General features: G+C 44.3%; 1 protein-coding gene across 1 annotated transcript in view; it reads right to left on the reverse strand.

Annotated features, from left to right (window-relative positions):
• The window catches only part of LOC110536862 (phospholipid phosphatase-related protein type 1), a 169,883-nt gene that overhangs the window by 82,973 nt on the left and 61,069 nt on the right, over nucleotides 1-25,841 (reverse strand). Inside the window, exon 3 of the mRNA XM_036936736.1 lies at nucleotides 13,642-13,830. Coding sequence (XP_036792631.1) covers nucleotides 13,642-13,830 — 189 coding nt within the window. The remainder of the gene's footprint in view (nucleotides 1-13,641; nucleotides 13,831-25,841) is intronic.

Below are 25,841 nucleotides of genomic sequence, written 5' to 3' on the forward strand. Positions count from 1 at the left end.
CACATCAATGCAACAAACCCCCACTAGTCCACATCCATGCAACAAACCCACTAGTCCACACCCATGCAACAAACCCACTAGTCCACACCCATGCAACAAGCCCACTAGTCCACACCCATGCAACAAACACCCACTAGTCCACACCCATGCAACAAACCTCCACTAGTCCACACCCATGCAAAAAAAAAACTAGTCCACATCCATACAAACCCCCACTAGTCCACACCAATGCAACAAGCCCCCACTAGTGAAGGAGAAAATAGAAACAACATTTTATTCATTGTGTTTTATTGCTTTTTCTATTACCACCAGACAGTGTTATTAGATATCAGAGGGATTCTTCATAACTTAAAACTGTGTTTCTGAGTTCACTAAGAGAGAGAGAGGGGGGTGTTACAATAAAGAGAGATAGAGGGGGGATGTTACAATAAAGAGAGAGAGAGGGGGGATGTTACAATAAAGAGAGGGGGGATGTTACAATAAAGAGAGAGAGGGGGATGTTACAATAAAGAGAGAGGGGGATGTTACAATAAAGAGAGAGAGGGGGATGTTACAATAAAGAGAGGGGGGATGTTACAATAAAGAGAGAGAGGGGGATGTTACAATAAAGAGAGAGGGGGATGTTACAATAAAGAGAGAGGGGGATGTTACAATAAAGAGAGAGAGGGGGGATGTTACAATAAAGAGCGATAGAGGGGGATGTTAAAATAAAGAGAGAGGGGGATGTTACAATAAAGAGAGAGAGGGGGATGTTACAATAAAGAGAGAGAGGGGGGATGTTACAATAAAGCGAGAGAGGGGATGTTACAATAAAGAGAGAGAGGGGATGTTACAATAAAGAGAGAGAGGGGGGGTGTTACAATAAAGAGAGAGAGAGGGGGGATGTGACAATAAAGAGAGAGAGGGGGATGTTACAATAAAGAGAGAGAGGGGATGTTACAATAAAGCGAGAGAGGGGGATGTTACAATAAAGAGAGAGAGAGGGGGGATGTTACAATAAAGAGAGAGGGGGGATGTTACAATAAAGAGAGAGAGGGGGATTTTACAATAAAGAGAGAGAGGGGGATGTTACAATAAAGAGAGAGAGAGAGGGGGATGTTACAATAAAGAGAGAGGGGGATGTTACAATAAAGAGAGAGAGAGAGGGGGATGTTACAATAAAGAGAGAGGGGGATGTTACAATAAAGAGAGAGAGGGGGATGTTACAATAAAGCGAGAGGGGGGGATGTTACAATAAAGAGAGAGAGGGGATGTTACAATAAAGCGAGAGAGGGGGATGTTACAATAAAGAGAGAGAGGGGATGTTACAATAAAGAGAGAGAGAGGGGGATGTTACAATAAAGAGAGAGGGGGATGTTACAATAAAGAGAGAGAGGGGGGATGTTACAATAAAGAGAGAGAGGGGGATGTTACAATAAAGAGAGAGAGAGGGGGGATGTTACAATAAAGAGAGAGGGGGGATGTTACAATAAAGAGAGAGAGGGGGATTTTACAATAAAGAGGGAGGGGGGGGATGTTACAATAAAGAGAGAGAGGGGGGATGTTACAATAAAGCGAGAGGGGGGATGTTACAATAAAGAGAGATAGAGGGGGGATGTTACAATAAAGAGAGAGAGAGGGGGGATGTTACAATAAAGAGAGAGGGGGATGTTACAATAAAGAGAGAGAGGGGGGATGTTACAATAAAGATAGAGGGGGGATGTTACAATAAAGAGAGAGAGGGGGGATGTTACAATAAAGCGAGAGGGGGGGATGTTACAATAAAGAGAGAGAGGGGATGTTACAATAAAGAGAGAGGGGGGGATGTTGCAATAAAGAGAGAGAGAGGGGATGTTACAATAAAGAGAGAGGGGGATGTTACAATAAAGAGAGAGAGGGGGGATGTTACAATAAAGAGAGAGAGGGGGGATGTTACAATAAAGAGAGAGAGGGATGTTACAATAAAGAGAGAGGGGGGATGTTACAATAAAGAGAGAGGGGGATTTTACAATAAAGAGGGAGGGGGGGGGGTGTTACAATAAAGAGAGAGGGAGGGGGGATGTTACAATAAAGCGAGAGAGGGGATGTTACAATAAAGCGAGAGAGGGGGATGTTACAATAAAGCGAGAGAGGGGGATGTTACAATAAAGAGAGAGAGGGGATGTTACAATAAAGAGAGAGAGGGGATGTTACAATAAAGAGAGAGAGAGGGGGATGTTACAATAAAGAGAGAGAGAGGGGATGTTACAATAAAGAGAGAGAGAGGGGATGTTACAATAAAGAGAGAGAGGGGATGTTACAATAAAGAGAGAGAGAGGGGGGATGTTACAATAAAGAGAGAGAGAGAGGGGATGTTACAATAAAGAGAGAGAGGGGATGTTACAATAAAGAGAGAGAGAGGGGGATGTTACAATAAAGAGAGAGAGGGGGGATGTTACAATAAAGAGAGAGAGAGGGGATGTTACAATAAAGAGAGAGAGGGGATGTTACAATAAAGAGAGAGAGAGGGGGGATGTTACAATAAAGAGAGAGAGAGAGGGGATGTTACAATAAAGAGAGAGAGAGAGGGGATGTTACAATAAAGAGAGAGAGAGAGGGGATGTTACAATAAAGAGAGAGAGAGAGGGGATGTTACAATAAAGAGAGAGAGAGAGGGGATGTTACAATAAAGAGAGAGAGAGAGGGGATGTTACAATAAAGAGAGAGAGAGAGGGGATGTTACAATAAAGAGAGAGAGAGAGGGGATGTTACAATAAAGAGAGAGAGGGAGGGGGGATGTTACAATAAAGAGAGAGAGAGAGGGGATGTTACAATAAAGAGAGAGAGGGGGATGTTACAATAAAGAGAGAGAGAGGGGATGTTACAATAAAGACAGAGAGGGGATGTTACAATAAAGAGAGAGAGAGGGGGATGTTACAATAAAGAGAGAGAGGGGATGTTACAATAAAGAGAGAGAGGGGGGATGTTACAATAAAGAGAGAGAGGGGGATGTTACAATAAAGAGAGAGAGGGGGATGTTACAATAAAGAGAGAGAGGGGGATGTTACAATAAAGAGAGAGAGGGGATGTTACAATAAAGAGAGAGAGGGGGGATGTTACAATAAAGAGAGGGGGGATGTTACAATAAAGAGAGAGAGGGGGATGTTACAATAAAGAGAGAGAGGGGATGTTACAATAAAGAGAGAGAGGGGGATGTTACAATAAAGAGAGAGAGGGGATGTTACAATAAAGAGAGAGGGGGATGTTACAATAAAGAGAGAGAGGGGGATGTTACAATAAAGAGAGAGAGGGGATGTTACAATAAAGAGAGAGAGGGGATGTTACAATAAAGAGAGAGAGGGGATGTTACAATAAAGAGAGAGAGGGGGATGTTACAATAAAGAGAGAGAGGGGGATGTTACAATAAAGAGAGAGAGGGGGATGTTACAATAAAGAGAGAGAGGGGATGTTACAATAAAGAGAGAGAGGGGGGATGTTACAATAAAGAGAGGGGGGATGTTACAATAAAGAGAGAGAGGGGGATGTTACAATAAAGAGAGAGAGGGGATGTTACAATAAAGAGAGAGAGGGGGATGTTACAATAAAGAGAGAGAGGGGATGTTACAATAAAGAGAGAGGGGGATGTTACAATAAAGAGAGAGAGGGGGATGTTACAATAAAGAGAGAGAGGGGGATGTTACAATAAAGAGAGGGGGGATGTTACAATAAAGAGAGAGAGGGGGATGTTACAATAAAGAGAGAGAGGGGATGTTACAATAAAGAGAGAGAGGGGATGTTACAATAAAGAGAGAGAGGGGATGTTACAATAAAGAGAGAGAGGGGATGTTACAATAAAGAGAGAGAGGGGGGATGTTACAATAAAGAGAGAGAGGGGATGTTACAATAAAGAGAGAGAGGGATGTTACAATAAAGAGAGAGAGAGGGGGATGTTACAATAAAGAGAGAGAGGGGGATGTTACAATAAAGCGAGAAAGGGGGAATGTCACAATAAAGAGAGAGAGGGGATTTTACAATAAAGAGAGAGAGGGGATGTTGCAATAAAGAGAGAGAGAGGGGATGTGACAATAAAGAGAGAGAGGGGGATGTTACAATAAAGAGAGAGAGGGGGGATTTTACAATAAAGAGAGAGAGGGGGATGTTACAATAAAGAGAGAGAGGGGGATGTTACAATAAAGAGAGAGAGGGGGGATGTTACAATAAAGAGAGAGAGGGGATGTTACAATAAAGAGAGAGAGAGGGGATGTTACAATAAAGAGAGAGAGGGGGATGTTACAATAAAGAGAGAGAGGGGGATGTTACAATAAAGAGAGAGAGGGGGATGTTACAATAAAGAGAGAGAGGGGGATGTTACAATAAAGAGAGAGAGGGGGATGTTACAATAAAGAGAGAGGGGGGATGTTACAATAAAGAGAGAGAGAGGGGATGTTACAATAACGAGAGAGAGAGAGGGGATGTTACAATAAAGAGAGAGAGGGGATGTTACAATAAAGAGAGAGAGAGGGGATGTTACAATAAAGAGAGAGAGATGGGGATGTTACAATAAAGAGAGAGGGGGGATGTTACAATAAAGAGAGAGAGAGGGGATGTTACAATAAAGAGAGAGAGATGGGGATGTTACAATAACGAGAGAGAGAGAGGGGATGTTACAATAAAGAGAGAGAGGGGGATGTTACAATAAAGAGAGAGAGGGGGATGTTACAATAAAGAGAGAGAGGGGGATGTTACAATAAAGAGAGAGGGGGGATGTTACAATAAAGAGAGAGAGAGGGGATGTTACAATAACGAGAGAGAGAGAGGGGATGTTACAATAAAGAGAGAGAGGGGATGTTACAATAAAGAGAGAGAGAGGGGATGTTACAATAAAGAGAGAGAGATGGGGATGTTACAATAAAGAGAGAGGGGGGATGTTACAATAAAGAGAGAGAGAGGGGATGTTACAATAAAGAGAGAGAGATGGGGATGTTACAATAACGATAGAGAGAGAGGGGATGTTACAATAAAGAGAGAGGGGGGATGTTACAATAAAGAGAGAGACATTGGGATGTTACAATAAAGAGAGGGGGGATGTTACAATAAAGAGAGAGAGGGGGGATGTTACAATAAAGAGAGAGAGAGGGGGGATGTTACAATAAAGAGAGAGAGAGGGGGGATGTTACAATAAAGAGAGAGAGAGGGGGGATGTTACAATAAAGAGAGAGAGATGGGGATGTTACAATAACGAGAGAGAGAGAGGGGATGTTACAATAAAGAGAGAGAGGGGGATGTTACAATAAAGAGAGAGGGGGGATGTTACAATAAAGAGAGAGAGAGGGGGGATGTTACAATAAAGAGAGAGAGGGGGGATGTTACAATAAAGAGAGAGAGAGGGGGATGTTACAATAAAGAGAGAGAGAGGGGGGATGTTACAATAAAGAGAGAGAGGGGGGATGTTACAATAAAGAGAGAGAGAGGGGATGTTACAATAAAGAGAGAGAGGGGGGATGTTACAATAAAGAGAGAGAGAGGGGATGTTACAATAAAGAGAGAGAGGGGATGTTACAATAAAGAGAGAGAGAGGATGTTACAATAAAGAGAGGGGGAATGTCACAATAAAGAGAGAGAGAGGGGGGATGTTACAATAAAGAGAGAGAGGGGATGTTACAATAAAGAGAGAGAGAGGATGTTACAATAAAGAGAGGGGGATGTTACAATAAAGAGAGAGAGAGGGGGGATGTTACAATAAAGAGAGAGAGGGGGGATGTTACAATAAAGAGAGAGAGAGGGGATGTTACAATAAAGAGAGAGAGGGGGGATGTTACAATAAAGAGAGAGAGAGGGGATGTTACAATAAAGAGAGAGAGAGGGGATGTTACAATAAAGAGAGAGAGAGGGGATGTTACAATAAAGAGAGAGAGGGGATGTTACAATAAAGAGAGGGGGATGTTACAATAAAGAGAGAGAGGGGGGGATGTTACAATAAAGAGAGAGAGAGAGAGGGGGATGTTACAATAAAGAGAGAGAGAGAGAGGGGGATGTTACAATAAAGAGAGAGAGAGAGAGGGGGATGTTACAATAAAGAGAGAGAGAGAGAGGGGGATGTTACAATAAAGAGAGGGGGATGTTACAATAAAGAGAGAGAGGGGGGATGTTACAATAAAGAGAGGGGGGATGTTACAATAAAGAGAGAGAGGGGGGATGATACAATAAAAAGAGAGAGTGGGATGTTACAATAAAGAGAGGGGGATGTTACAATAAAGAGAGAGAGGGGGATGTTACAATAAAGATAGAGAGGGATGTTACAATAAAGAGAGAGAGGGGATGTTACAATAAAGAGAGAGAGGGGATGTTACAATAAAGAGAGACGGGGATGTTACAATAAAGAGAGAGAGAGGGGGATGTTACAATAAAGAGAGAGAGAGAGAGGGGGATGTTACAATAAAGAGAGAGAGGGGATGTTACAATAAAGAGAGAGGGGGGATGTTACAATAAAGAGAGAGAGGGGATGTTACAATAAAGAGAGAGAGGGGATGTTACAATAAAGAGAGAGGGGGATGTGACAATAAAGAGAGAGAGAGGGGATGTTACAATAAAGAGAGAGAGGGGATGTTACAATAAAGAGAGAGAGGGGGATGTTACAATAAAGAGAGAGAGGGGATGTTACAATAAAGAGAGAGAGGGGGATGTTACAATAAAGAGAGAGAGAGGGGGATGTTACAATAAAGAGAGAGAGGGGGATGTTACAATAAAGAGAGAGAGGGGATGTTACAATAAAGAGAGAGAGGGGGATGTTACAATAAAGAGAGAGAGGGGGATGTTACAATAAAGAGAGAGGGGGGATGTTACAATAAAGAGAGAGAGATGGGGATGTTACAATAAAGAGAGAGAGGGGGATGTTACAATAAAGAGAGAGAGGGGGATGTTACAATAAAGAGAGAGAGGGGGATGTTACAATAAAGAGAGAGAGGGGATGTTACAATAAAGAGAGAGGGGGATGTTACAATAAAGAGAGAGAGGGGGATGTTACAATAAAGAGAGAGAGAGGGGGATGTTACAATAAAGAGAGAGAGGGGGATGTTACAATAAAGAGAGAGAGGGGATGTTACAATAAAGAGAGAGAGGGGGATGTTACAATAAAGAGAGAGAGAGGGGGATGTTACAATAAAGAGAGAGAGGGGGATGTTACAATAAAGAGAGAGAGTGGGGATGTTACAATAAAGAGAGAGAGGGGATGTTATGATAAAGAGAGAGAGAGGGGGGTGTTACAATAAAGAGAGAGAGAGGGGGATGTTACAATAAAGAGAGAGAGGGGGATGTTACAATAAAGAGAGAGAGGGGGGGATGTGACAATAAAGAGAGAGAGGGGGATGTTACAATAAAGAGAGAGAGGGGGGGATGTGACAATAAAGAGAGAGAGGGGATGTTACAATAAAGAGAGAGAGGGGGATGTTACAATAACGAGAGAGAGGGGATGTTACAATAAAGAGAGAGAGGGGGATGTTACAATAAAGAGAGAGAGGGGATGTTACAATAAAGAGAGGGGGGATGTTACAATAAAGAGAGAGAGAGGGGATGTTACAATAAAGAGAGAGAGGGGATGTTACAATAAAGAGAGAGAGGGGATGTTACAATAAAGAGAGAGAGGGGGATGTTACAATAAAGAGAGAGAGAGGGGGATGTTACAATAAAGAGAGAGAGGGGGATGTTACAATAAAGAGAGAGAGGGGATGTTACAATAAAGAGAGAGAGGGGGATGTTACAATAAAGAGAGAGAGGGGGATGTTACAATAAAGAGAGAGGGGGGATGTTACAATAAAGAGAGAGAGATGGGGATGTTACAATAAAGAGAGAGAGGGGGATGTTACAATAAAGAGAGAGAGGGGGATGTTACAATAAAGAGAGAGAGGGGGATGTTACAATAAAGAGAGAGAGGGGATGTTACAATAAAGAGAGAGGGGGATGTTACAATAAAGAGAGAGAGGGGGATGTTACAATAAAGAGAGAGAGAGGGGGATGTTACAATAAAGAGAGAGAGGGGGATGTTACAATAAAGAGAGAGAGGGGATGTTACAATAAAGAGAGAGAGGGGGATGTTACAATAAAGAGAGAGAGAGGGGGATGTTACAATAAAGAGAGAGAGGGGATGTTACAATAAAGAGAGAGAGGGGGATGTTACAATAACGAGAGAGAGGGGATGTTACAATAAAGAGAGAGAGGGGGATGTTACAATAAAGAGAGAGAGGGGATGTTACAATAAAGAGAGGGGGGATGTTACAATAAAGAGAGAGAGAGGGGATGTTACAATAAAGAGAGAGAGGGGGATGTTACAATAAAGAGAGAGAGGGGATGTTACAATAAAGAGAGGGGGGATGTTACAATAAAGAGAGAGAGAGGGGATGTTACAATAAAGAGAGAGAGGGGATGTTACAATAAAGAGAGAGAGGGGATGTTACAATAAAGAGAGAGAGGGGGATGTTACAATAAAGAGAGAGAGGGGATGTTATGATAAAGAGAGAGAGAGGGGGGTGTTACAATAAAGAGAGAGAGAGGGGGATGTTACAATAAAGAGAGAGAGGGGGATGTTACAATAAAGAGAGAGAGGGGGATGTTACAATAAAGAGAGAGAGGGGATGTTACAATAAAGAGAGGGGGGATGTTACAATAAAGAGAGAGAGAGGGGATGTTACAATAAAGAGAGAGAGGGGATGTTACAATAAAGAGAGAGAGGGGATGTTACAATAAAGAGAGAGAGGGGGATGTTACAATAAAGAGAGAGAGGGGATGTTATGATAAAGAGAGAGAGAGGGGGGTGTTACAATAAAGAGAGAGAGAGGGGGATGTTACAATAAAGAGAGAGAGGGGGATGTTACAATAAAGAGAGAGAGGGGGGGATGTGACAATAAAGAGAGAGCGGGGGATGTTACAATAAAGAGAGAGAGGGGGGGATGTGACAATAAAGAGAGAGAGGGGATGTTACAATAAAGAGAGAGAGGGGGATGTTACAATAACGAGAGAGAGGGGATGTTACAATAAAGAGAGAGAGGGGGATGTTACAATAAAGAGAGAGAGGGGATGTTACAATAAAGAGAGGGGGGATGTTACAATAAAGAGAGAGAGAGGGGATGTTACAATAAAGAGAGAGAGGGGATGTTACAATAAAGAGAGAGAGGGGATGTTACAATAAAGAGAGAGAGGGGGATGTTACAATAAAGAGAGAGAGGGGATGTTACAATAAAGAGAGAGAGGGGATGTTACAATAAAGAGAGAGAGGGGGATGTTACAATAAAGAGAGAGAGAGAGAGAGGGGGATGTTGCAATAAAGAGAGAGAGAGGGGATGTTACAATAAAGAGAGAGAGGGAGATGTTACAATAAAGAGAGAGAGAGGGGGATGTGACAATAAAGAGAGAGAGGGAGATGTTACAATAAAGAGAGAGAGGGGATGTTACAATAAAGAGAGAGGGGGGATGTTACAATAAAGAGAGAGAGAGGGAGATGTTACAATAAAGAGAGAGAGGGGGATGTTACAATAAAGAGAGAGAGAGGGGGGATGTTACAATAAAGAGAGAGAGGGGATGTTACAATAAAGAGAGAGAGAGAGAGAGGGGGATGTTGCAATAAAGAGAGAGAGAGGGAATGTTACAATAAAGAGAGAGAGGGGATGTTACAATAAAGAGAGAGAGGGGATGTTACAATAAAGAGAGAGAGGGAGATGTTACAATAAAGAGAGAGAGAGGGGGGATGTTACAATAAAGAGAGAGAGGGGATGTTACAATAAAGAGAGAGAGGGGATGTTACAATAAAGAGAGAGAGAGGGGGATGTTACAATAAAGAGAGAGAGGGGATGTTACAATAAAGAGAGAGAGGGGATGTTACAATAAAGAGAGAGAGGGGGATGTTACAATAAAGAGAGAGGGGGGATGTTACAATAAAGAGAGAGAGGGGATGTTACAATAAAGAGAGAGAGGGGATGTTACAATAAAGAGAGAGAGAGGGGATGTTACAATAAAGAGAGAGAGGGGATGTTACAATAAAGAGAGAGAGAGAGAGAGGGGGATGTTGCAATAAAGAGAGAGAGGGAATGTTACAATAAAGAGAGAGAGGGGATGTTACAATAAAGAGAGAGAGGGGATGTTACAATAAAGAGAGAGAGGGGATGTTACAATAAAGAGAGAGAGAGGGGATGTTACAATAAAGAGAGGGGGGATGTTACAATAAAGAGAGAGGGGATGTTACAATAACGAGAGAGGGGGGATGTTACAATAAAGAGAGAGAGGGAATGTTACAATAAAGAGAGAGAGGGGATGTTACAATAAAGAGAGAGAGGGATGTTACAATAAAGAGAGAGAGGGGATGTTACAATAAAGAGAGAGAGAGGGGATGTTATGATAAAGAGAGAGAGAGGGGATGTTACAATAAAGAGAGAGAGGGGGATGTTACAATAAAGAGAGAGAGGGGATGTTACAATAAAGAGAGAGAGGGGGATGTTACAATAAAGAGAGAGAGGGGATGTTACAATAAAGAGAGAGAGAGGGGATGTTATGATAAAGAGAGAGAGAGGGGATGTTACAATAAAGAGAGAGAGAGGATGTTACAATAAAGAGAGAGAGAGGGGATGTTACAATAAAGAGAGAGAGGGGGGATGTTACAATAAAGAGAGAGAGGGGGATGTTACAATAAAGAGAGAGAGGGGGATGTTACAATAAAGAGAGAGAGGGGATGTTACAATAAAGAGAGAGAGAGGGGATGTTATGATAAAGAGAGAGAGAGGGGATGTTACAATAAAGAGAGGGGGGATGTTACAATAAAGAGAGAGAGAGGGGATGTTACAATAAAGAGAGGGGGGATGTTACAATAAAGAGAGAGGGGATGTTACAATAACGAGAGAGGGGGGATGTTACAATAAAGAGAGAGAGGGAATGTTACAATAAAGAGAGAGAGGGGATGTTACAATAAAGAGAGAGAGGGATGTTACAATAAAGAGAGAGAGAGGGGATGTTACAATAAAGAGAGAGAGGGGGATGTTACAATAAAGAGAGGGGGGATGTTACAATAAAGAGAGAGGGGATGTTACAATAACGAGAGAGAGAGAGGGGGATGTTACAATAAAGAGAGAGAGAGGGGGATGTTACAATAAAGAGAGAGAGGGGATGTTACAATAACGAGAGAGAGAGAGGGGGATGTTACAATAAAGAGAGAGAGAGGGGGATGTTACAATAAAGAGAGAGAGGGGATGTTACAATAAAGAGAGAGAGAGGGGATGTTTCAATAAAGAGAGGGGGGATGTTACAATAAAGAGAGAGAGAGGGGGATGTTACAATAAAGAGAGAGAGAGGGGGATGTTACAATAAAGAGAGAGAGAGGGGGATGTTACAATAAAGAGAGAGAGAGGGGGATGTTACAATAAAGAGAGAGAGAGGGGGATGTTACAATAAAGAGAGAGAGAGGGGGATGTTACAATAAAGAGAGAGAGGGGATGTTACAATAAAGAGAGAGAGGGGATGTTACAATAAAGAGAGAGGGGGATGTTACAATAAAGAGAGAGAGGGGGATGTTACAATAAAGAGAGAGAGGGGATGTTACAATAAAGAGAGAGAGAGGGGGATGTTACAATAAAGAGAGGGGGGATGTTACAATAAAGAGAGAGAGGGGGGATGTTACAATAAAGATAGAGATAGGGAGGATGTGACAATAATGAGAGAGAGGGGATGTTACAATAAAGAGAGAGAGGGGGGATGTTACAATAAAGATAGAGAGAGGGGATGTTACAATAAAGAGAGAGAGAGAGGGGGGATGTGACAATAAAGAGAGAGGGGGGATGTTACAATAAAGAGAGAGAGGGGGGATGTTACAATAAAGATAGAGAGAGGGGATGTTACAATAAAGAGAGAGAGAGAGGGAGATGTTACAATAAAGAGAGGGGGGATGTTACAATAAAGAGAGAGAGGGGGATGTTACAATAAAGATAGAGATAGGGAGGATGTGACAATAATGAGAGAGAGGGGATGTTACAATAAAGAGAGAGAGGGGGGATGTTACAATAAAGATAGAGAGAGGGGATGTTACAATAAAGAGAGAGAGAGAGGATGTTACAATAAAGAGAGAGAGAGGGAGGATGTTACAATAATGAGAGAGGCTTGAGTCTCCAGAGGCGTCAGGATAATTAGTCTTCTGAAACCAGGCGGTGTGGTGCAGTGGTCACAGGAGTGTAGAAACAGTGCCCTCTAGTGTTGATTCTCGGAAGTAATAAAAACTGATCGGCGTCTGAGTGCTTTCTACATGAGGACTTGAAAATTATATATTTTTTTACCCAGTTGTTCTGTCGGAAGCCCACGACTGGATAACTCATGACATTACGTGCCAAGATTCTCTAATCGGCGTCCTTTAATCAAGCCTATCACAAGACAAACAAAACAGATGTTCTGGAATGGTCTGCTGAAGGTCATTATCAGAGCCCCTTTATGGCCTACATGTCGGAAGAGGAGGGGGTTAGGGGGGGGGGGGTTTCACTGCTATGTTCCAAAAAAGGAACCCTTCTCTCCCCTTTCTCTCTGCAACAAAGAGGTCATGGCCCAGAGAGAAAGAAAAGGACATATAATTTCAAAATGTTGGGCTCGTGAACTGTTGTAACAACCCGAATATAAATGTTTCTACTTTTTCCTGTAATATGTGTTTGACTGAAATATGAAAGGTACAGAGAGATGCATCCATAGATGATGTACAGTATACACTGTCTGATGTCATTGTACCTGTTCTATGTTGTTACAGGTACAGTATACACTGTCTGATGTCATTGTACCTGTTCTATGTTGTTACAGGTACAGTATACACTGTCTGATGTCATTGTACCTGTTCTATGTTGTTACAGGTACAGTATACACTGTCTGATGTCATTGTACCTGTTCTATGTTGTTACAGGTACAGTATACACTGTCTGATGTCATTGTACCTGTTCTATGTTGTTACAGGTACAGTATACACTGTCTGATGTCATTGTACCTGTTCTATGTTGTTACAGGTACAGTATACACTGTCTGATGTCATTGTACCTGTTCTATGTTGTTACAGGTACAGTATACACTGTCTGATGTCATTGTACCTGTTCTATGTTGTTACAGGTACAGTATACACTGTCTGATGTCATTGTACCTGTTCTATGTTGTTACAGGTACAGTATACACTGTCTGATGTCATTGTACCTGTTCTATGTTGTTACAGGTAAACACTGTTTGATGTCATTGTACCTGTTCTATGTTGTTACAGGTACAGTATACACTGTCTGATGTCATTGCCCCAATATAGATATTTTTCTTTGTTTCTTTACTCATCAAAGTAAAAATGCTTTTCAGACCGTCACATTGTTATTATTCATACATTCTTGTAATACCTGTTACTGTTAATTACATCTCAATTTGCTTGAGCAACAGTGGACTTGTCATTCATGCTAATAAAGCTAATCAGACAGACAGACAGACAGACAGACAGACAGACAGACAGACAGACAGACAGGCAGACAGACAGACAGACAGACAGACAGACAGACAGACAGACAGACAGACAGACAGACAGACAGACAGACAGACAGGCAGGCAGGCAGACAGACAGACAGACAGACAGACAGACAGACAGACAGACAGACAGACAGACAGACAGACAGACAGACAGACAGACAGACAGAGAATACTCACGATGATGGTGGGAGTGGCGGCGACCACGCAGTAGAGGATGAGGGGAGGGATGAAGCTGCTCTCGTCCACCCCGGGGTACGGCTTCATCAGGTCAGCATCGTTGCAGAAGAACCCCTGGACGTGGATGCCGAACGTGTCGGTCAGCTCAAAGTAGTAGGCCAGTAGGACGGTCCCTGCCATTATCACCAGCTAGAGAGACAACATCAGGGAGATATCAGGCTGGAACCCTAATCTAACCTAAATACAACCTGACCTAACTCAAAGTAGTGGGCCAGCAGGACGGTCCCTGCCATTATCACCAGCTGGAGAGACAACATCAGGGAGATATCAGGCTGGAACCCTAATCTAACCTAAATACAACCTGACCTAACTCAAAGTAGTAGGCCAGTAGGACGGTCCCTGCCATTATCACCAGCTGGAGAGACGACAACAGGGAGATATCAGGCTGGAACCCTAATGTAACCTAAATACAACCTGACCTAACTCAAAGTTGTAGGCCAGTAGGACAGTGCCCACCATGATCACCACCTGAATGAACAACACGGTCACATTAGTGACTAAGGCTTTGTTTACACTGCAGGCCTTAATCTTTAAACCAATTTTGTTTTTCAAATCCGTTTTGGAATACTGACTGTCCAAACAGTAAGTTACAAGTGACCAAATAAGATTTGTGTGTGTGTTCAGACAGCTATGATAGTTGTCATAGTAACAACAGGTGTGTGAGCAGTGGTGCCGCCTGATTGGTGGTGGTGCTCGTGCTTCCTGTCACAGTTATGTAGCAAGCTAAGGTGACAAATATGCAAACGTGTAAGGACACGTTTAAAGCCTCAAAATGTAACATGATCCAACTAGCTAGCTAGGTATCCGTTCAGCTAGCCACAGCAGTCAACTAGCTAGCTAGGTAGCCGTTCAGCTAGCCACAGCAGTCAACTAACTAGCTAGGTAGCCGTTCAGCTAGCCACAGCAGTCAACTAGCTTGCTAGGTAGCTGTTCAGCTAGCCACAGCAGTCAACTAGCTAGCTAGGTAGCTGTTCAGCAAGCCACAGCAGTCAACTAGCTAGGTAGGTAGCTGTTCAGCTAGCCACAGCAGTCAACTAGCTAGGTAGGTAGCTGTTCAGCTAGCCACAGCAGTCAACTAGCTAGGTAGGTAGCTGTTCAGCCAGCCACAGCAGTCAACTAGCTAGCTAGGTAGCTGTTCAACTAGCCACAGCAGTCAACTAGCTAGGTAGGTAGCTGTTCAGCTAGCCACAGCAGTCAAATATCAAATTCCATGTGCTTTTTGGCTGTTTAGAGTGCAGGAAAAATATCAGATTCTAATCAGATATGCAAAAAAATGGATTTGAGTGACTTAGAACTGCCAATGTGAACCATGCTTAATGGATGTCTAGAAGAAACCCTAACCTTAGCTTCGGCGAGCTTCAACCCGACTTTGCTATTTTGTGATTATTTTGATTATACCTGAGAGGGGGGGGGGGGGGGGGGGGGGGGGGTATGCCTCTTCAACAGCACATGGTGTGTTGACTCCCATTGTTCAACCGTCTTGAAATACCCAATGCTCAAATTCTGACTCTTCTACCTCTCTTTTCATCTGTTATCGTGACTGTATACATTCTACCTCAGGACAACAACAACAAGATGGCGCTTAAACTGTACCGGGCTATAAACAAATCAAATCACATGTTATTGGTCACATACACATATTTATCAGATGTTATTGGTCACAAACACATATCAAATCAAATCAAATTGTATTTGTCACATACACATGGTTAGCAGATGTTAATGCGAGTGTAGCGAAATGCTTGTGCTTCTAGTTCCGACAATGCAGTAATAACCAACGAGTAATCTAACCTAACAATTTCACAACTACTACCTTGTACACACAAGTGTAAAGGGATGAAGAATATGTATATAAAGATATATGAATGAGTGATGGTACAGAACGGTCTAGGCAAGATGCAGTAGATGGTATCGAGTACAGTATATACATATGAGTTGAGTAATGTAGGGTATGTAAACATTATATTAAGTGGCATTGTTTAAAGTGGCTAGTGATACATGTATTGCAGGTGTTATTGCAGGTGCAGTGAAATGCTTGTGTTCCTAGCTCCACTAGTGAAGTAATATCTAACAATTCACAACAATACACACAAATAAAACTCTCTCGCCCACTATCAGAAATGTAAGTTAAATCCCTTTTTAACCACAGAGAGAGAGAGATGTTACGGTAAGGTAAAGTCAAAAGGTTGAATAATTAAACAGTATTTCTGTAATCCAAACATTTGGAATGGTAGTTGGGAATTTAAAGAACAACCCTGTTGAATTTGTTACTAATTTGTCATGAAACTAAAGACGGTAGAACATGTGTCTGCTCTCTCTGAGACATGAAGCCGTGTGCCTGGTCTCTCTGATAAATGAAGCCGTGTGTCTGGTCTCTCTCTCTGAGACATGAAGCCGTGTGCCTGGTCTCTCTCTCTGAGACATGAAGCCATGTGCCTGGTCTCTCTCTCTGAGACATGAAGCCGTGTGTCTGATCTCTCCCTCTGAGCCGTGTGTCTGGTCTCTCTATCTGAGACATGAAGCCGTGTGTCTGGTCTCTCTGATAAATGAAGCCGTGTGTCTGGTCTCTCTCTCTGAGACATGAAGCAGTGTGTCTGGTCTCTCTCTCTGAGACATGAAGCCGTGTGTCTGATCTCTCCCTCTGAGCCGTGTGTCTGGTCTCTCTATCTGAGACATGAAGCCGTGTGTCTGGTCTCTCTCTCTGAGACATGAAGCAGTGTGTCTGGTCTCTCTCTCTGAGACATGAAGCCGTGTGCCTGGTCTCTCTGATAAATGAAGCCGTGTGTCTGGTCTCTCTCTCTGAGACATGAAGCAGTGTGTCTGGTCTCTCTCTCTGAGACATGAAGCCGTGTGTCTGATCTCTCCCTCTGAGCCGTGTGTCTGGTCTCTCTATCTGAGACATGAAGCCGTGTGTCTGGTCTCTCTCTCTGAGACATGAAGCCGTGTGTCTGGTCTCTCTGACACATGAAGCCGTGTGTCTCATCTCTCCCTCTGAGCCGTGTGTCTGGTCTCTCTCTCTGAGACATGAAGCAGTGTGTCTGGTCTCTCTCTCTGAGACATGAAGCTGTGTGTCTGGTCTCTCTGACACATGAAGCCGTGTGTCTCATCTCTCCCTCTGAGCCGTGTGTCTGGTCTCTCTCTCTGAGACATGAAGCAGTGTGTCTGGTCTCTCTCTCTGAGACATGAAGCCGTGTGTCTGGTCTCTCTCTCTGAGACATGAAGCCGTGTGTCTGGTCTCTCTCTTTGAGACATGAAGCCATGTGTCTGGTCTCTCTCTCTGAGACATGAAGCCGTGTGTCTGGTCTCTCTCTCTGAGACATGAAGCCGTGTGTCTGGTCTCTCTCTATGAGACATGAAGCCATGTGTCTGGTCTCTCTGATAAATGAGCCCGTGTGTTTGGTGTCACCCTCTGAGACACGAAGCTGTGTGTCTGGTCACTCTCTCTGAGACATGAAGCTGTGTGTCTGGTCTCTCTTTCTGAGACATGAAGCTGTGTGTCTGGTCTCTCTTTCTGAGACATGAAGCTGTGTGTCTGGTCTCTCTCTCTCTGAGACATGAAGTCTTTGTAGTGGTTAGCTGCATGACTACTAACACTTTATATAACCAAGACTGGTTGGCTAGTAGCATTTAGGCCTGGTTGGCTAGTAGCCAACATAATTCAAATAAAGAAATAGTTGGGTGATGTTTATAAAGAGGCTATTTTTCGAAAACTCTTAGGACCAGTTTCCCAGACACAGATAAAGCCTAGTCCTTGACAGACAAAGCAAACCCAATGGACATTCTCCATTTGAAGTGGAGTTTTAGTCCAGGTATAGGGTAAATCGCCCCTTAGTTACAAGAGAACCGGCCTTAGTTACAAGAGAGAAGCTTCCGTTCCATTGACCTTGATGGAGTAAGGAAGGAGACAGACAGTCTAATAAAATACCTACACTTTAATCAGCACTAGGATATTACAGACAGTCTAATCAAATACCTACACTTTAATATTACAGTCAGTCTAATCAGCATCAGTGTTAAAAAAACGAACAAACAAGGCAATCGTAACATGTCATCCCCCATGAATGAGGCATCATTCACCCAGTGGGGTCTGAGATATCGTGTGACGTACACATGAACAAATGTACGGAGACAGATTCATAGTCCCCTTCTCAATTTCATCGTGGGGGACCATAAAACGTATTGCTGATGAGTGTAACAATAGAAGGTAAATTACATAAATTGCCATTTCTAACTGAAAACATACTGTGCCACAGTGAATGTGGCAATTTCCACTGGTTTTGAAAGCGATTAGATTGTTCAAATGAAGACAAATATAGCCAAGCGACTGAGGACCACAGCGGCTGTCTTGGAACATAGCCCAGTCACTAACCCAGTGACTCTGACAGCCCCCAGGTAATTCCCGTTATTACTACATGAGTTTTGTGTATTGACAGCTGGAAATTCTCTCAATTCTAGGGGTGCTAAAATCAGACTCTACACTCTCCGGCAGACTTTAAAACCAGCCTGAGGCTAATGGAGCTAACGGAGCTGATGGGGCGATCAGGGATAACGGAGCTAACAGGGATAACAGAGCTAACAGGGATAACGGAGCTAACAGGGATAACGGAGCTAACAGGGATAACGGAGCTAACGGAGCTGATGGGGCTAACGGGACTAACTGAGCTAACGGGACTAACTGAGTCAATGGGACTAACTGAGTCAACGGGACAAACGGAGCCAAAGGGACTAACTGAGTCAACGGGACTAACGGAGCCAACGGGACTAACTGAGCTAACAGGACTAACTGAGTCAACGGGACTAACTGAGTCAACGGGACTAACTGAGCTAACGGGACTAACGGAGCCAACGGGACTAACGGAGCTAACGGGACTAACTGAGTCAACGGGACTAACTGAGTCAACGGGACTAACTGAGCTAATGGGGATAATGGAGCTAACGGAGCCAACGGGACTAATGGGGCTAACGGAGCCAACGGGACTAACGTAGCTAACGGGACTAACGGAGCCAACGGGGCTAACGGAGCCAACGGGACTAATGGGGCTAACGGAGCTAACGGGACTAATGGGGCTAACGGGACTAACTGAGTCAACGGGACTAACTGAGCTAACGGGACTAACGGAGCCAACGGGACTAACGGAGCTAACGGGACTAACGGAGCTAACGGGACTAACGGAGCGAACGGGGCTAACGGAGCCAACGGGACTAATGGGGCTAACGGGACTAATGGGGCTAATGGGACTAACTGAGTCAACGGGACTAACGGGGCTAACGGAGCCAACGGGACTAATGGGGCTAATGGGACTAACTGAGTCAACAGGACTAACTGAGCTAACGGGACTAACGGAGCCAACGGGACTAACGGAGCTAACGGGACTAACGGCGCTAACGGGACTAACGGAGCCAACGGGACTAATGGGGCTAATGGGACTAACTGAGTCAACGGGACTAACTGAGTCAACGGGGCTAACGGAGCCAACGGGACTAATGGGGCTAACGGAGCTAATGGGGCTAACAGAGCTAACGGAGCTAATGGGACTAACTGAGTCAACAGGACTAACTGAGTCAACGGGACTAACTGAGCTAATGGGGATAATGGAGCTAACGGAGCCAACGGGACTAACGGAGCTAACGGGACTACCGGAGCTAACGGGACTAACGGAGCTAACGGGACTAACTGAGTCAACGGGACTAACTGTGAGTCAACGGGACTAACTGAGCTAACGGGGCTAATGGAGCCAACGGGACTAATGGGGCTAACGGGACTAACTGAGTCAACGGGACTAACTCTGAGTCAACGGGACTAACTGAGCCAACGGGGCTAACGGAGCCAACGGGACTAATGGGGCTAACGGGACTAACTGAGTCAACGGGACTAACTGAGTCAACGGGGCTAACGTAGCCAACGGGACTAATGGGGCTAACGGGACTAACTGAGTCAACGGGACTAACTGAGTCAACGGGACTAACTGTGAGTCAACGGGACTAACTAAGCCAACGGGGCTAACGAAGCCAACGGGACTAATGGGGCTAACGGGACTAACTGAGTCAATGGGACTAACTGAGTCAACGGGGCTAACGTAGCCAACGGGACTAATGGGGCTAACGGGACTAACTGAGTCAACGGGATTAACTGAGTCAACGGGGCTAACGGAGCTAACGGGACTAATGGAGCTAATGGGACTAACGGAGTCAACGGGACTAACTGAGTCAACAGGGCTAACGGAACCAACGGGACTAACTGAGTCAACAGGGCTAACGGAGCCAACGGGACTAATGGGGCTAACGGAGCTAATGGGGCTAACAGAGCTAACGGAGCTGATGGGACTAACTGAGTCAATGGGACTAACTGAGTCAACGGGACTAACGGAGCTAACGGGACTAACTGAGTCAACGGGACAAACGGAGCTAACGGGACTAACTGAGTCAACGGGACTAACGGAGCTAACGGGACTAACTGAGTCAACGGGACTAACGGAGCCAACGGGACTAATGGGGCTAACGGAGCTAATGGGACTAACTGAGTCAATGGGACTAACTGAGTCAACGGGACTAACGGAGCTAACGGGACTAACTGAGTCAACGGGACAAACGGAGCTAACGGGACTAACTGAGTCAACGGGACTAACGGAGCTAACGGGACTAACTGAGTCAATGGGGCTAACGGAGCTAATGGGGCTATGAATGTACAAAGTATTATCCCCAAGATGGGCATGTTGGATGTACAAATCCCGACATTTCAGTGTGCTCTGAAACATGGTTAAAATCTCTGCTGATGACAATTCCATCGCACTTCATGATTATAATGTTTACAGATGTGATACGCCAAAGAATGTGGTGGAGATATGTTTGTGAAAAATAACTTTAAGGCTTCTCTAGTCATGATGACATGATTAAACCACTAGACAGGAAACCATCTAAGCTGCTTCTCTAGTCATACTGACCTGGTTAACCCACTAGACAGGAAACCATCTCAGCTGCTTCTCTAGTCATAATGACCTGGTTAACCCACTAGACAGGAAACCATCTCAGCTGCTTCTCTAGTCATAATGACCTGGTTAACCCACTAGACAGGAAACCATCTCAGCTGCTTCTCTAGTCATAATGAACTGGTTAACCCACTAGACAGGACACCATCTCAGCTGCTTCTCTAGTCATAATGAACTGGTTAACCCACTAGACAGGACACCATCTCAGCTGCTTCTCTAGTCATAATGACCTGGTTAACCCACTAGACAGGACACCATCTCAGCTGTTTCTCTAGTCATAATGACCTGGTTAACCCACTAGACAGGACACCATCTCAGCTGCTTCTCTAGTCATAATGACCTGGTTAAACCACTAGACAGGACACCATCTCAGCTGCTTCTCTAGTCATACCAACCTGGTTAACCCACTAGACAGGACACCATCTCAGCTGCTTCTCTATTCATGATGACCTGGTTAACCCACTAGTTAGGACACAGCAAAATCTCAGCTGCATCTCTAGTCATAATGAACTGGTTAACCAACTAGACAGGACACCATCTCAGCTGCTTCTCTAGTCATAATGACCTGGTTAACCCACTAGACAGGACACCATCTCAGCTGCTTCTCTAATCATAATGAACTGGTTAACCCACTAGACAGGACACCATTTCGGCTGCTTCTCTAGTCATAATGACCTGGTTAACCCACTAGACAGGACACCATCTCAGCTGCTTCTCTAGTCATGATGACCTGGTTAACCCACTAGACAGGACACCATCTTAGCTGCTTCTCTAGTCATAATGACCTGGTTAACCCACTAGACAGGACACCATCTCAGCTGCTTCTCTAGTCATAATGACCTGGTTAAACCACTAGACAGGACACCATCTCAGCTGCTTCTCTAGTCATACCAACCTGGTTAACCCACTAGACAGGACACCATCTTAGCTGCTTCTCTAGTCATAATGACCTGGTTAACCCACTAGACAGGACACCATCTCAGCTGCTTCTCTAGTCATAATGATCTGGTTAACCCACTAGACAGGACACCATCTCAGCTGCATCTCTAGTCATAATGACCTGGTTAACCCACTGGACAGGACACCATCTCAGCTGCATCTCTAGTCATAATGAACTGGTTAACCCACTAGACAGGACACAGCAACATCTCAGCTGCTTCTCTAGTCATAATGACCTGGTTAACCCACTAGACAGGACACCATCTCAGCTGCTTCTCTAGTCATGATGACCTGGTTAACCCACTAGACAGGACACCATCTCAGCTGCTTCTCTAGTCATAATGACCTGGTTAACCCACTAGACAGGACACCATCTTAGCTGCTTTTCTAGTCATAATGACCTGGTTAACCCACTAGACAGGACACCATCTCAGCTGCTTCTCTAGTTATAATGACCTGGTTAACCCACTAGTTAGGACACAGCACCATCTCAGCTGCTTCTCTAGTCATAATGACCTGGTTAACCCACTAGACAGGACACCATCTCAGCTGCTTCTCTAGTCACAATGACCTGATTAACCCACTAGACAGGACACCATCTCAGCTCCTTCTCTAGTCATAATGAACTGGTTAACCCACTAGACAGGACACCATCTCAGCTGCTTCTCTAGTCATACCGACCTGGTTAACCAACTAGACAGGACACCATCTCAGCTGCTTCTCTAGTCATACCAACCTGGTTAACCCACTAGACAGGACACCATCTCAGCTGCTTCTCTAGTCATACCGACCTGGTTAACCCACTAGGCAGGACACCATCTTAGCTGCTTCTCTAGTCATAATGACCTGGTTAACCCACTAGTTAGGACACAGCACCATCTCAGCTGCTTCTCTAGTCATAATGAACTGGTTAACCCACTAGACAGGACACCATCTCAGCTGCTTCTCTAGTCATACTGACCTGGTTAACCCACTAGACAGGACACCATCTCAGCTGCTTCTCTAGTCATACCGACCTGGTTAACCCACTAGACAGGACACCCTCTTAGCTGCTTCTCTAGTCATAATGACCTGGTTAACCCACTAGTTACGACACAGCACCATCTCAGCTGCTTCTCTAGTCATAATGACCTGGTTAACCCACTAGACAGGACACCATCTCAGCTGCTTCTCTAGTCAAAATGACCTGGTTAACCCACTAGACAGGACACCATCTCAGCTGCTTCTCTAGTCATAATGACCTGGTTAACCCACTAGACAGGACACCATCTCAGCTGCTTCTCTAGTCATAATGAACTGGTTAACCCACTAGACAGGACACCATCTCAGCTACTTCTCTAGTCATAATGAACTGGTTAACCCACTAGACAGGACACCATCTCAGCTGCTTCTCTAGTCAAAATGACCTGGTTAACCAACTAGACAGGACACCATCTCAGCTGCTTCTCTAGTCATACCAACCTGGTTAACCCACTAGACAGGACACCATCTCAGCTGCTTCTCTAGTCATAATGACCTGGTTAACCCACTAGACAGGACACCATCTCAGCTGCTTCTCTAGTCATAATGACCTGGTTAACCCACTAGACAGGACACCACCTCAGCTGCTTCTCTAGTCATAATGACCTGGTTAACCCACTAGACAGGACACCATCTCAGCTACTTCTCTAGTCATAATGAACTGGTTAACCCACTAGACAGGACACCATCTCAGCTGCTTCTCTAGTCAAAATGAACTGGTTAACCCACTAGACAGGACACCATCTCAGCTGCTTCTCTAGTCAAAATGACCTGGTTAACCAACTAGACAGGACACCATCTCAGCTGCTTCTCTAGTCATACCAACCTGGTTAACCCACTAGACAGGACACCATCTCAGCTGCTTCTCTAGTCATAATGACCTGGTTAACCCACTAGACAGGACACCATCTCAGCTGCTTCTCTAGTCATAATGACCTGGTTAACCCACTAGACAGGAAACCATCTCAGCTGCTTCTCTAGTCATACCAACCTGGTTAACCCACTAGACAGGACACCATCTCAGCTGCTTCTCTAGTCATAATGACCTGGTTAACCCACTAGACAGGAAACCATCTCAGCTGCTTCTCTAGTCATACCAACCTGGTTAACCCACTAGACAGGACACCATCTTAGCTGCTTCTCTAGTCAAAATGAACTGGTTAACCCACTAGACAGGACACCATCTCAGCTGCTTCTCTAGTCATAATGACCTGGTTAACCCACTAGACAGGACACCATCTCAGCTGCTTCTCTAGTCATAATGACCTGGTTAACCCACTAGACAGAACACAGCACCATCTCAGCTGCTTCTCTAGTCATAATGACCTGGTTAACCCACTAGACAGGACACCATCTCAGCTGCTTCTCTAGTCATAATGACCTGGTTAACCCACTAGACAGGACACCATCTCAGCTGCTTCTCTAGTCAAAATGAACTGGTTAACCCACTAGACAGGACACCATCTCAGCTGCTTCTCTAGTCATAATGACCTGGTTAACCCACTAGACAGGACACCATCTCAGCTGCTTCTCTAGTCATAATGACCTGGTTAACCCACTAGACAGAACACAGCACCATCTCAGCTGCTTCTCTAGTCATAATGACCTGGTTAACCCACTAGACAGGACACCATCTCAGCTGCTTCTCTAGTCATAATGACCTGGTTAACCCACTAGACAGGACACCATCTCAGCTGCTTCTCTAGTCAAAATGAACTGGTTAACCCACTAGACAGGACACCATCTCAGCTGCTTCTCTAGTCATAATGACCTGGTTAACCCACTAGACAGGACACCATCTCAGCTGCTTCTCTAGTCATAATGAACTGGTTAACCCACTAGACAGGACACCATCTCAGCTGCTTCTCTAGTCATAATGACCTGGTTAACCCACTAGACAGGACACAGCACTGCCCTTCATATTGATCTGTCGAAAGCATTCGATACTGTTGATCATGCACTCCGGCAACGGAAGCCACCCGCAATTGGTCTAGACCAAACTCTGCTGATGAATTTTCTTAACATAACTAAATGAGTCCCACAAACCTCAATACTAAGTGCTTTACTGTTCACTCTTTACATTCATGTTTGTTTGTCCCTGAATAATAAATACTGGGGCTTACATCTCTACGCAGATGACAGTAATTTATTTCCGTGCCCCCTCAGTGCAGCAGGTCATTCACGACCTCCTGCTTGGTTTGAATTAAATTCAAGAATAGCTCACTGATCTTAAATTACTGCTAAATGCTGATAAAACCAAGTTTATGTTTTTCTCTCCAGGTCTCGTAAAATGTATTTATCCTAAATGTATCGTACCTTTATCCGTACGTTGAGAGCATCCCGAATTGAGCTAGTCCACCATCACAAGTATCTAGGCATTTGGATTGACGATAAGATGTTCTTTTAAGAAACACATTGATAAGCGGACAAAAAAAGTTGTGAGTAAACATTGATTTCCTATATAGAAATAAATACTGTCTCACTTTTGAGAAAAGGAGGAAGATTGTTCAAGCATCACTCCTCCCAGTAATTGACTGACGACTCAATCTACATGAACACAGCAGTCTCTGTTTAAACCTCTAGATTCAGTCCACCACTCAGTCTCTGGGTTTAAACCTCTAGATTCAGTCCACCACTCAGCCTCTGTGTTTAAACCTCTAGATTCAGTCCACCACTCAGCCTCTGTTAAAACCTCTAGATTCAGTCCACCACTCAGCCTCTGTTAAAACCTCTAGATTCAGTCTACCACTCAGCCTCTGTTAAAAACTCTAGATTCAGTCCACCACTCAGCCTCTGTGTTTAAACCTCTAGATTCAGTCCACCACTCAGCCTCTGTGTTTAAACCTCTAGATTCAGTCCACCACTCAGCCTCTGTGTTTAAACCTCTAGATTCAGTCCACCACTCAGCCTCTGTGTTTAAACCTCTAGATTCAGTCCACCACTCAGCCTCTGTGTTTAAACCTCTAGATTCAGTCCAACACTCAGCCTCTGTGTTTAAACCTCTAGATTCAGTCCAACACTCAGCCTCTGTGTTTAAACCTCTAGATTCAGTCCACCACTCAGCCTCTGTGTTTAAACCTCTAGATTCAGTCCAACACTCAGCCTCTGTGTTTAAACCTCTAGATTCAGTCCACCACTCAGCCTCTGTGTTTAAACCTCTAGATTCCGTCCACCACTCAGCCTCTGTGTTTAAAC

The sequence above is a fragment of the Oncorhynchus mykiss genome, chromosome 12 (assembly GCF_013265735.2).
Source record: "Oncorhynchus mykiss isolate Arlee chromosome 12, USDA_OmykA_1.1, whole genome shotgun sequence".
In the NCBI taxonomy this organism is placed as follows: Eukaryota; Metazoa; Chordata; class Actinopteri; order Salmoniformes; family Salmonidae; genus Oncorhynchus; species Oncorhynchus mykiss.